This window comes from Mustelus asterias, chromosome 2 (genome assembly GCF_964213995.1).
Source record: "Mustelus asterias chromosome 2, sMusAst1.hap1.1, whole genome shotgun sequence".
NCBI classification, from domain to species: Eukaryota; Metazoa; Chordata; class Chondrichthyes; order Carcharhiniformes; family Triakidae; genus Mustelus; species Mustelus asterias.
Window position 1 is genome coordinate 156,373,854 of NC_135802.1, and position 12,833 is coordinate 156,386,686.

The 12,833-nt window shown below is 43.7% G+C and overlaps 1 protein-coding gene across 2 annotated transcripts in view; it reads left to right on the plus strand.

Annotated features, from left to right (window-relative positions):
* Positions 1-12,833, plus strand: part of nphp3 (nephronophthisis 3) — a 63,384-nt gene that overhangs the window by 46,528 nt on the left and 4,023 nt on the right. For both annotated transcript variants that reach the window (XM_078199287.1, XM_078199294.1), the window contains 6 exons: positions 1,619-1,860; positions 3,356-3,431; positions 4,888-5,015; positions 6,364-6,604; positions 10,227-10,352; positions 12,006-12,121. In XM_078199287.1, the coding sequence (XP_078055413.1) occupies positions 1,619-1,860; positions 3,356-3,431; positions 4,888-5,015; positions 6,364-6,604; positions 10,227-10,352; positions 12,006-12,121 (929 nt within the window). The remainder of the gene's footprint in view (positions 1-1,618; positions 1,861-3,355; positions 3,432-4,887; positions 5,016-6,363; positions 6,605-10,226; positions 10,353-12,005; positions 12,122-12,833) is intronic.

Consider the following 12,833-nt stretch of genomic DNA (forward strand, 5'->3'; position numbering starts at 1 on the left):
GTAGGATTGATGGGCTGAATGGCCTCCTCCTGCACTGTAGGATTCTACGATAACTGTATATTTCACACTTTTTATTTGCTGATGGGCCAAATGCGGGCAATTGGGATTAGCTTGGGGGTTTTAAAAAAAAGGGGTGGCATGGACAAGTTGGGCCGAAGGGCCTGTTTCCATGCTGTAAACCTCTATGACTCTATAGTTTGCTGTTTTGTCATGTCTGGTTGTCATGGACAACAAGAGGACAGAATGATTTGAATTAGAGATGGTATAATTTATTCAATAACCTGATTCAACTTTTGGAGAGCCATTCACTGGGTAGGTGTCTCCTTTCCCACCCCAGTTCAATAGCTAGCCGGGAAGGCATCCCCACTGATATCGGCTGCCCTACAGTCATTTAACTCCCTCATTCAAGAGGGAGCCATGCCTCAGACGGCTGCCGGTCAGTTTGGTTAGCCTGTAGCCCCAGCAGCCTCCAGAGAGCAGCGGTGGTCAGTACTGGGACCGCAAACATCCCCAGTTTCTAAGATCTGGATGAGGTAATGGCAGGAGTCTTGCACTGCGGAGGGGAAATGAGATCAGAGGGGGTGGGGTCTCGGTGGGGAGACCTCTGTGGGTGAGGGGGGGGTGGGGAAGGAAAGGTGCCGTGTTCCACCCCCACCCCAGCTTCCCACCCGAAGCCTGAGCCGGCTAACTTTCAACAGGGGTAAGGCTGGGAGCGCCGGCCTGGGCTTTGTCCTTTCTATTGTAAAGCTGCGGACAGGTTGACACAGGCAGGCATTTGGGGAGTGTCTTCCCTGCCCGAAACCCCTACCTGTAGACATATCCTTGTCACCACCTCAATCATGCGGTTCCATTCTCCTACCCTGCTCCTCAATCACTTTGATCCAGATTACTGTGTCCACCCTCGGTTTGACCCTAACCTGAGCTTTAAACTGCACATCCAAAACTGTCTATTTCACCTCTACCATTTGCTCGCCTGTTGCTCTGACCTTCTGTTCACTGCGTCTCGAAATTTTACCCACACCATCACCGCCTACAGACTGCTCCCACAAATTACTTACAAGCTGCTGAGTTGCACCCTACACCAGTGTACAAAACTCTACATGTCCGCGTTATATCCCACAGTAAAATCCCTTTCTATATCGGCCCTTTCCTCGCTGACCTCGATCCACTCCATTTATCCAGTTATCTAGAAGTCTCCTCCTTGCCTCCCCTCACTAAGAGTCCACTTTGTCTCTGTCGACACTTTGGAACTTTTACATTACATCACTGGTGCTGTAATTATCAATGCTGATAATTATCAATGTTACATTACAGCAGCATCTCGATTATCAGGTTTGTTGGACTTTCTCCTGTTAAATTTGATGCTATCCAATAAAATATTCATTCTAATGTTTTCAAAGTTTACTTATTAGTGCCACAAGTAGGCTTACATTAACAATGCAATGAAGCTGCAATGTCAAAAGACAGCCTATAATCCTAACTGTCCAGCTGTAACTAGGGCCACCCACTGTACGATAAATCAGACCGGGCAAATGTTAACATCTCTTGACCTGGGCTATTAGTATGGTTGGGTCGCAAGCAACATGTTTTAACTGTTTGCAACTTTCTCCGTGTATAGGCTGTCGCACCCTTGCAGCGTTCTCTGGAGATCCGAGAGAGTGCATTGGATCCAGATCACCCCAGTGTGGCTCAGTCCTTGCACCAGCTGGCTGGTGTGTACGTGCAGTGGAAGAAGTTTGGCAATGCAGAGCAGCTGTACAAGCAGGCACTGGAAATCAGTGAGAATGCCCACGGCTCAGTGCATCCCAGGGTCGCCCAGGAGCTGGACGCTCTAGCAATGCTTTATCAAAAACAAAATAAGTAAGTTCTTGATGTAAGTTTGGCACTGTATGGTACCTTTTACATTCATTTTAAATTAGCGGATGTTACCACAAGTCGTTGGCAATTGTATTTTGCTTCTAGGAAGTTCAAAGGCTGAACTATCTTTCCAGAATATTTTTTTTTGTAGCAATGCCTGTTCTTAAAATCAAACGCTAACTTCTTCTCCATACATGTTGCACTGCATTATAGTTTAAGTTTATTTATCAGTCACAAGTAGGGCTTACATTAACACCGCAATGAAGTTACTGTGAAAATCCCCCAGTCGCCACACTCCGGCACCTGTTCGGGTACACCTGAGGGAGAATTTAGCATGGCCAATGCACCTGACCAGCACGTCTTTCGGACTGTGGGAAGAAACCGGAGCACCCGGAGGAAACCCACGCAGACACTGGGAGAATGTGCAAACTCCAAGCTGGGAATCAGACCCAAACTTGTTAGGGAGAGTTATAGAACAAAGAGATCTAGGGGTACAGGTTCATAGCTCCTTGAAAGTGGAGTCACAGGTGGACAGGGTGGTGAAGAAGGCATTCGGCATGCTTGGTTTCACTGACCAGACTATTGAATACAGGAGTTGGGACGTCTTGTTGAAGTTGTACAAGACCTTAGTAAGGTCGCACTTGGAATACTGTACAGTTCTGGTTACCCTATTATAGAAAGGATACTATTAAACTAGAAAGAGTGCAGAAATGATTTACTAGGATGCTACTGGGATTTGATGGTTTGACTTATAAGGAGAGGCTGGATAGACTGGGACTATTTTCCGTGGAGCGTAGGAGGCTTAGGGGTGACCTTATAGAGGTTTATAAAATAATGAGGGGCATATATCAGCTAGATAGTCAACATCTTTTCCCAAAGGTAGGGGAGTCTAAAACTAGAAGGCATAGGTTTAAGGTGAGAGAGGAGAGATACAAAAGAGTCCACAGGGGCAATTTCTTTGCTCAGAGGGTGGTGAGTGTCTGGAACAAGCTGCCAGAGGTAGTAGTAGAGGCGGGTACAATTTTGTCTTTTAAAAAGCATTTAGATAGTTAGATGGGTATAGAGGAATATGGGCCAAATGCGGGCAATTGGGACTAGCTTAGTGGTTAATAAAAATGATGGACAAGTTGGGCTGAAGGGCCTGTTTCCATGCTGTAAATCTTTATAACTCTATGGCCTCCTTCTGCACTGTGGCAATTCTATGATTTCCACAATCCGCAGTATTTTTTATTACCACACTTACCCTCTCTCTCTCACTCTCTGACTCCTCATAACAGATGGTCATACTATTTCAATCTCTTCCCAGCTACTTTCATTGATGCTCCCACAATCTTTACGACCTGTTGATATGCTCTTATAGATAGACTGTCACGTGTTAATCATTGGGATACTCCAAAGTGTCTAAGTTAGACTATTGGCTTTGCTTTAAAATGCCCAGAGACAGGGTGATACTGGTTTACTGCCCTTCAATTTTATGTTTACTGTTTCGTGTTTTGAGGTATGAGCAAGTGGAACCATTAAGGAAACGGTCCATGAAGATCAGACAGAAGGTTTCCAGGCAAAAGGGAAACATGGTAAGGAATGAATAATATAATCAATAGAACTCGATTATTATTGTGTGCTGTCTGTCTGTGAATGTCAGAGGTATATTTGTATTAAAGAACAGCCATTTCAATGGCATAGTATTTCTTTTTTACAGTATGAGCTTGGAATACATAGTTTTTCTCGTTGTTTTTCAGTTTTATTCTAAGGAGAAAATGAAGGGGGAAGAAAATGATCTCAAATGCCCAAAAATCCCATAGTAAATTCAGAGAGAAACGTTTTTTTGTTTTTATTGTGAATGCAGCTTAATCTACCGGGACAATATACAGCTATAGTTAAGCCATGAAGCTGAAGATTTAACAGACAGTTATTTGCAAGATTTGTTGTAGACACTATTTTTCCAAACCCCCACGATCGCTTCTCTTGCTGATGAGGACATTGCTGACATGTAGAATTAAATCTTCACCCAGATCCTCCATTTAAGATACTACAAAAGGATCTAAATCTCCAATCTGATCTGAACTGAATTGAAATTAATTTTTCACTCTTGGGCAAATTGTGGGAGGAAACCCACGCAGACACGGGGAGAACGTACGGACTCCGCACCGGTAGTGATCCAAACCGGAAATTGAACCCGGGACCCTGGCGTTGTGAGGCAGCAGTACTAACCACTGTGCAACCGTGCTGCCACTCAAGGATACTGTGCTTTCATCACCATTGAAACAGAAATACTGATGGGGATTTGGAACCTTCAGTTAATTCATTATGGACGGACAAATGGATTTGCAGAAAGATGGAATCTTATCAAGGTCCTGTTCACTCAGTAGACTGACACACAGGCACTAGAAGTACTGTACACAGTTTGTCAGGAAGTGCATCATTATGAATTATTTAGGCCCCTCCCAGTGTTGGGAAATCGCTACAATCCTGCTGTATCGGAAATTTTTAATATTGACCCAGCAATGATTAAAGAATGGTGATGTGTGTACAAGTTCAGTTGGTGGGGAACATTGAGGTGCTCCCATGACGTTGCTGTTGGTTGGAGAGATTGCATAAAAGGCAGGTGCTGTACTCTAGTTGTACATTTGTCAGATAGTATATCCTATTGACACGGTACACTAGAGGTGGTCTAGTTGGCGGGGACACTGATGTTACAGGTAGCTCTGACCTTGATGGTATCAAGCTTTAGTGTTGCCTGAATAGTGCAGCCATAACAAGGGGCAAATCTTCTATCCTATTCCTGATCTGAGCCTGTGGATAGAGAGGCTTTAAGGTGTCAGGAGGTGAACTTGTGTATAGATCACAGAACACCCAACCTCTGTCTACTCAATGTTTTGGGCGAGCAGTGGCTGAGATAAATCTTTATCCCTTGAAAGGGGATTAGGGATGATTGCTCGTGTATTGAGGTATTTCTGCATAATGGTGATGTTTAAACAGTGACCGGTCTGTTATATTAACCTTGACATTCATTGGCATCTCACTCTTCAGCATGGTTTTGCTGTTCTTCGCCGCCGGGTTCTGCAGTTGGAGGAGCTTACCCTTGGGACTGAGTCAGCGGACACTGCCCGGATACTGAATGAACTGGGAGTTCTCTACTATCTTCAGAATAACATTGAGTAAGTGGATGTCATGGATGATTCATCAAGATATGTGGTAAAGTGAACCATCTCGTGTTCATTTCAATGTTGATAACCTAGTGATAACAGCAAATAATTTTATCCCTGGTTATTTTAAGGATCAGCCACTTCTCAGTTCCTTCATATCACAATGGCATGCTAATAATAGATGTACATCTAAAATTATAGATGCCTCCTGCTATGTGGATCATGCTTGTCTGAGTGACGATGTTAGTGCTTTGTGACTGTATGGTGAGTCGAGGTGTTGGATCTGACAGTGGGACAATGCTGAAAAGCCTCACCAGTTTCACAATGCAGATTTTGATTCTCACTGCCTCCCCAAGGTAACACAGCAGTGTGTGACCACCTGCTCCCCACCAGTGCTCAGGAAAAGGCCTGGACGGTGTTGTCACAACTTCCTCTCCTGTTCCAGAAGTCTACTGAAAGTATTTTCTGTGCAGGGCTAAGTATTGTTCCTCTGTGCGCAATCGCATTCTTTCTTTTAAAAATGAATCAATCGGTAACAAGAACAAAAAGCACCACATTTGGAATTTATTGTAAACATAATTCAAACCTTCTGCATCTTCATGCCTCCCAGTGCCTTGAAAGGTTAAGTTTATTTTTATTAGTGTCACAAGTAGGCTTACAATGAAGTTACTGTGAAAATCTCCTAGTCGCCACACTCCGGCACCTGTTCGGGTACACTGAGGGAGAACTTAGCACGGCCAATGCACCCTAACCAGCACGTCTTTCGATTCTAAGCTCTGGAATTCCCTCCTTGAACTTCTCTGCGCCTCTGCTCTTTTTTAAGACATCCTTGAAATCCACCTCTGTGACCAACTCTGTCCGAATGCTTCTTTATTTGGCTCCGTGTCCAACTTCATTTACTGACCGTTCCCTTAAAGCCTGTTGCGATGTTGCACGAAAACAAGTTGTGGTTGTTGAATAGACTTTTACTTTGACGTTTGCCCCAATAAAGGTGATTTTGTGGAATATTTCTCCCGTCTGTTTTAGAAACGCGATGCTTTTGAGATGCTGGCGACACATGCCAGCCGGTCTGGTCTTGAGAGTTTGTGAGCTGGGGTGCATTCTGCCAAGCGATTGTTCTCACAAAGCTTTGGCAGAGGAAAGGACAACACATCATTGGTTGTGTATGTCATTTTCTCCAACTTCAAATAACACTCTGCATCCTGGGCAATAAAATATGAAGGAAATCGGCGGGAGTAAGACTGCAATGCTTGAATCGAGAATGTAAACATGTTATCACCCTGGTACCGAGTTAATATGTCAGAAATAATTGCACAGACCTCACGGAGGATTTTTTTTCTTTTTTACAAACTCAATATAGGACAGCAGAAATCTTCTTTAAACGTTCGTTGGAAATGAGGGAACGGACTCTTGGTTGTGACCACCCCGACTGCGCGCAGTCCCTGAATAACCTAGCCGCTCTACACAATGAGAAGAAGGAGCATGAGAAAGCGGAGGAGCTGTACGAGAGGGCACTGGACATTCGCTGTGCAGCCCTGGCACCTGATCATCCCTCTGTGGCTTACACCGTCAAACATCTGGCAGTATTGTACAAAAAGAAAGTGAGTCTGCCCACCAATGGATTATTTCTGTTTCCCACCCCCCGCCCCACAACATCCCATGATCGATCCTGAAAATAGTGACGTTCACTCTTAAAACATTGCAAACTGTAGCGGAAATGTCCAATTCTGACCGAGACCCAATCATGTCCCCTAGCCATATCTACATTTCCGAATACTCTAACTTATGTCAGCACTAACATTCTACATCAGTTAGATTAAAAAGGAACCTGATTCAAGAATGAATGAATTTTGGAATCTGATGCTGTCGAGGTCAGAAAACTAAAGTCTGTCATTATCTCCAAGTGATAAATAAACATGTGTTCCGTTATAATTTAACATTTATAGAAGCTGTTTTCTAAATGAAAATGACCAGTTATTAGCCATTGTTCACAAAGCCATCTCTCTCCATTGGAGGGAGGAACAGATTTAGCTTAGAATCCCCACAGAGCATGAGGCCATTCGGCCCATTGAGCCTGTACTGACCCTCTGACAGGGCATCCTACCCAGGCCCATTCCCTGTCCCATCCCTGTAACCGCACACATTTATCCTGCTAATTCCCCTAATCTACACATGTTGGGACACCAAGGGACAATTTAGCCAATCCACTAACCTCCACATTTTTGGATTGTTGGAGGAAACTGGAGCACCCGGAGGAAACCCACGCAGACACGGGGAGAACGTGCAGGCTTTGCACAGACAGTGACCGAGGCTGGAATCAAACCCAGCTCCCTGGCACTGTGAGGCAGCAGTGCTGACCACTGTGCTGCCCTAATATAGGGGCACGAGGCAAGGCAAGGAGACTAGCCTTCACAAAAATGACTAAAACAACATTGTGATATGTTGTAGGAAGTTAGGAACTGGAGAAGGCCATTTAACCCCTTGAACCTGTTCTGCCGTTCAGTGGGATTGTGTCTGCTCTGTATGGGTAACTCTGTATGGGTAACTCTGTATGGGTAACTCTGTATGGGTAACTCTGTTCCCCATATCCCTTGACATCTTTGGATTTAAAAAAATCTCAATCGATCACAGTTTTAAATTTAACAGTTGACCTAGCATCAATTGCCACTTGTGGAAGACAGTTCAAAATTTCCTGCCACATTTTGTGTGTAAAAGTGTTTCCTAACTTTATTCCTGAAAGATCAGACTCTTATTTTTAAATTATCTGCCTTTAGTTCTAGACTTCCCAACTAACGGAAGTAGTCACTCTCTTTCTACACTCTCGGTTTTCCTTAATACCTTAAACTTTGACAAAATCACCCATTTGATTTTCAAAATTCCGGGGAATACAATTCTTTGTGGGGCATCATTTGTACCATAAACAAATTTATACATCAGAATCAATTATTCTCTCAATTCTTATTCATCTGCAATTCTGCTTCAGGCAAGCTAAGTAAATCTCTCAAACTTCCCTGTAAATCACCTGACAGCATCATTGGGGTTTATTGACAGCTGGACATTCCAATTAATGAACGTCCCTATGGTTCTGTCGCAGTCGATAATCTACATTGCTAAACATATAAATACTCAAGACACCAGCCACTGCAGTTCTTCCCATGTTAGTCCCATTAAGGTGAAAGTGTGATTAAATTTTAGCTTATCTCAGCAGTAGCAATCTCGCCTCTGAGGCTTTGGTCCCACTGCAGGAGATGGGCACATGATCGCTGCAGTCAGTACTGAAGGGGTGCTGTATTATCAGTGGTGCCGATTTTTGGACTAAGCTGTTCAGATGGCCAAAAGATGAGAAAGAGCTTCTCATATCCTATCCAGCATTTATCCCTCAACCAGTGTCTGTTAAAAACACAGGCATTTATCATTCAGGACTCCTTGAAGGCAAGCTTCAGGAAACAAAGAACAGTACAGCACAGGAACAGGCCCTTCGGCCCACCAAGCCCACACCGATCATGATGTCCTTTCCAGACCAATTGCCTGTATCCCTCTATTCCCCGCCCGTGCATGTGTCTATCCAGATAAGTTTTAAATGTCGTTAATGTGTCTGCCTCGACCACCTCACTTGGCAGTGCATTCCAGGCCCCCACCACCCTCTGTGTACAAAAAAAACCTTCCCCCGCACATCTCTACATCATGGGGATGTATCAGGGACTATTTGCAAGTGATTTCTTCAAAGTGGAAGTGCAACATTTGGCTAAGTGAACATTTGAGGTTCTAATGGAATTGTGCAGTGTAAAATCCCATAACCTGATTGAAACAATATGTAATACTCGTTTGTATATGTGACAGTGGGTAGATTTATGTGGCAGGATGTGACATTTCTGTTACGAACATAGGAGCAGGAGTAGGCCATTCAGCCCTTCGAGCCTGCAGTAAGATCGTGGCTGATCTGTTTGTTAAGTTCCACATTCCTGATCTACCCCTGAGATAACAAGAACTTATCTACCCCCACCTTACAAGTATTCAATGACCCGCTCCACTACCTTCTGAGGCAGAGAGTTCCAAAGTCGCACACAACCCTCTGAGAAAAAAAAAATCTCCTTATCTTTATCCTATAATTTTAAAACCGTTCTCCTGAGTTCTGGACTCACCCACAAGAGGAAAAAGTCCTTTCAATGTCCACTTCATCGATACCATTCAGGATCTGATATTCTTCAGTCAAGTCACCTCTCGCTCTTCTAAACTCCAGTGGAAACAAGCCCAGTCTGTCCAAACTTTCCCCATAAAACAACCCGCTCATTCCAGGTACCAATCTAGAAAACCTCCTCTGAACCGCCTCCAATGCATTTATATTCTTCCTAAAATAAGGAGACCAAAACTGGACACAGTGTTTGAGATGCGGTCTTACCAATGCCCTGTATAACTGACATGTAACATCCTTACTTTTATGTTCAATTCCTATCATAATAAAGGATAGCATTCCATTTGCCTTCTTGATTATATGCGATACCTGTATACTAACTTGTGATTCATGCACCTAGATCCCTCTGCACCGGGCCACTCTGCAGTCATTCTCCATTTAAATAATACTCTGATTTAACAACTTCACTCTTTCCCACATTATACTCCAACTTTCACATTTTTCCCTCCTGTTCAACCTATCCATATTCATCTGCAAATTCCATATGTCTACTTCACAATATACTTTCCTACCTACCTTTGTGTTGTCTGCAAGTTTAGCTCCATGTCTTGGCTCCCCTCATCTAAGTCATTAGTGTAAATTGTAAAAAGTTGAGGCCTCAGCACAGACTCCACTCATCACATGCTGCCAATCAAACAAAGATCCATTTTTACCTACTCTCTGTTTTCTGCTAGCCAGTTAATCTTCAATCCAGGCTAATATGTTACCCCCTACACCATGAGTTTTTTGCAATAATCTTTGACGTGGCCCCTCATCAAATGATCAGGGTTTCATGAACCAAAGAATACAATAAATCTTTGATTTGATTTATTATTGTCACGTGTATTAGCATACAGTGAAAAGTGCGTGCTATTACAGACAAAGCATACCGTACATAGAGAGGGAGAGGAGAGGGTGCAGAACGTAGTGTTACAGTCATAACCCGTAAGCACTAAAATAAATTACATTTTTCTTCTTTTAAAATCATGATGTCTTGCCATGAATGCTGAACTGTTTCCTATCATGTTAATCCTTTTTTTTGTAACTTACAGGGAAAATTGGACAAGGCAGTTCCTTTATGTCAACTGGCAGTTGAAATTCGTCAGAAATCGTTTGGCCCAAAGCACCCAAGTGTGGCAACGGCCCTGGTGAATTTGGCTGTGCTGTACTGTCAGTTGGTGTGTTGACCTCACTGTATTTGGCTGTTACTTTATTAAGTTGTTGTAAACGGGTTGCACTAAGGCTTAAGAAAACTGAGCAGCAAAAGTGGATTTCAGGCAACGTGTTAATCCAGGCAGTTTTGAGTGAAATGTTGATGCAGCAAGATAAAAGTCTTTATTACCATGTTGAGTGCAAACGTGACTGATTTCAGGAGCATTATTGCGAGGAGCAGAGCACTAACGTTCAGCCATTTTTTTTTGAGGTGGGGCAGAGAAGGAACATCAGAGGAATAAAAACTAAAGATTGACAATCGGGAAAGTAACCAGGCTGGGTCACATATATTAAGGGGTAAGGTTATGAATTCATGCCTCACCTGCCTGGAATACAGATCGGGAATTTGAACACATACCTGAACACCTACAAATTTTCCTCAATTTATAATAAGGATGTCATCGCGTGGGAAGGTTTTCTGTGCTCACTAGATGTTGGATGATCAGGAGGAGGAAGGGGTTGACAATTTTTCTGCAGTTAATGAGATGATTAAGTCACAGTTTTATATTCATATAGGAACATTGCAAAAGAGATGATACATTTGTACAAGAGATGGGATAGACCACATTGGAATGACGTGACATCTGAACGTCCTATTATAGGATGAACATTGAGCCATGGAAAGATTCATTAGTGCAGTACCAGAAATGAGAGGTTAAACTTAGGGGGAATCTAGTGGAAGTTTTCAAAATTATGAAAGGTTTTTTTACGTTTTCTGAATGTTGGCATCATTGGCCATCTATTATCCTATCTGGTAGGCTGGAGGAAGATGTGATATAACTTAAATTGCTTGGTGAGACATCTTAAAGGGCAGTTAAGAGTTAGCAAAGTTGGTATGGAACTGGGAACCACATATAGGCGAGACCTGGGTAAGGACTGAAGATTTTTACCTCAAAAAGAGCACCTCCCAACCATGCAGCATCCACTGTGTTCATTAGTAGTGAATATTGAAATGGTGATCTATTAACTCAGGTTTCCAGCTAACACTCACTGACCAGAACGGCCCTTTTTTAAAATTCATTTGTGGGACATGGGCGTTGCTGGCTGGCCAGCATTTATTGACTATCCCTAGTTGCCCGAGGGCCGTTGAGAGTCAACCACATTGCTGTGGTTCTGGAGTCACATGTAGGCCAGACCAGGTAAGGACGACAGTTTTCCTTCCCTAAAGGACATTAGTGAACCAGATGGGTTTTTCTGACAATCGACAATGGTTTCATGGTCATCAGTAGATTCTTAATTCCAGATATTTTTTATTGTATTCAAATTCCACCACCTGCCGTGGCGGGATTCGAACCGAGGTCCCCAGAACATTAGCTGAGTTTCTGGATTAATAGTTGAGTGATAATAGCACTAGACCATTGCCTCCCCTAACCTTACCAGTTACTGTAAAATGACTAATGCTTGTGACCATATCATTCTTGAGAACTTGTGCTCTTGTGTCAATGGGTGACTTGCTGAGTTAATGATTGTGTGAAATAAGCAATGTTTCTCATTGCTCACCTGCGGCACAAAAAACTTCATACATCAGTAAAATTATAAACAATTTTGATGGAAAGGCATCTTTAAGCTCTTGATTTAAAAAAAAACAAGTCAGTCATAAATGTGTCTGTACTCTGCAGAAAAAGCACACTGAAGCCTTACCGCTGTACGAACGTGCTCTGAAGATCTACGAGGACAGCCTGGGTCGTTGCCATCCCAGAGTGGGAGAAACACTAAAGAATTTAGCAGTGTTAAGGTAAGGCTGGAGGCTGCCCTGAGCTCAGTCTTTACAGGTGTTGGTCAGCGGCAGAAACACACCATGGCCGTGTCTTTGCTCCTACATGATGACAGTACCCCGGTCTCTTGACATGCTGCGTAACGTAGTTTGTTGCCAAGCTCCATTTCATCTATTTAAGACAGGCATGACACAATGGCTGATAAAACAGGACTGGAGACGGGAAAGGCTGCGACTTGACCGTCCTATGTGGAGAGCAGACCTTGCAACGCAATGCTGGCCACCTACCCACATACATTGGGTAACCAGTTAAATGCCTCAAGGGCTTCAGAATGCAATCCTGGACTCGACCTGATTTTTGATCTGGCACATAGGGTACCCATCGCACTCCGAGGTTGACCACTAAACTGTGGTGATCTCCCAACAGCAGGTGTCTATGTGGGATATGCCCGCTCTGAAAATTGGCCACCACTGCAGCAGCGCCTGTTACTGTGGGGGGGCATTTTCCCCTGAGACCCTAAGGCCCTCACCCTCCCGGCCCTCATACTTCTTACTTTGTGGCTGGTGATCTGGAATGAAGGCGCCCTGGCTCCTCCCTGCCTACTTCAGCTTCTACCCCTCGACGGTGCCATACTTAATGCTGGATGGTTTCCTATTGGCCCTTCAGACGAAGGACCCGCCTGCCATCTTTAATTGGACAGAATTCTACTGACATTGTGTCTTCGTGACCAGT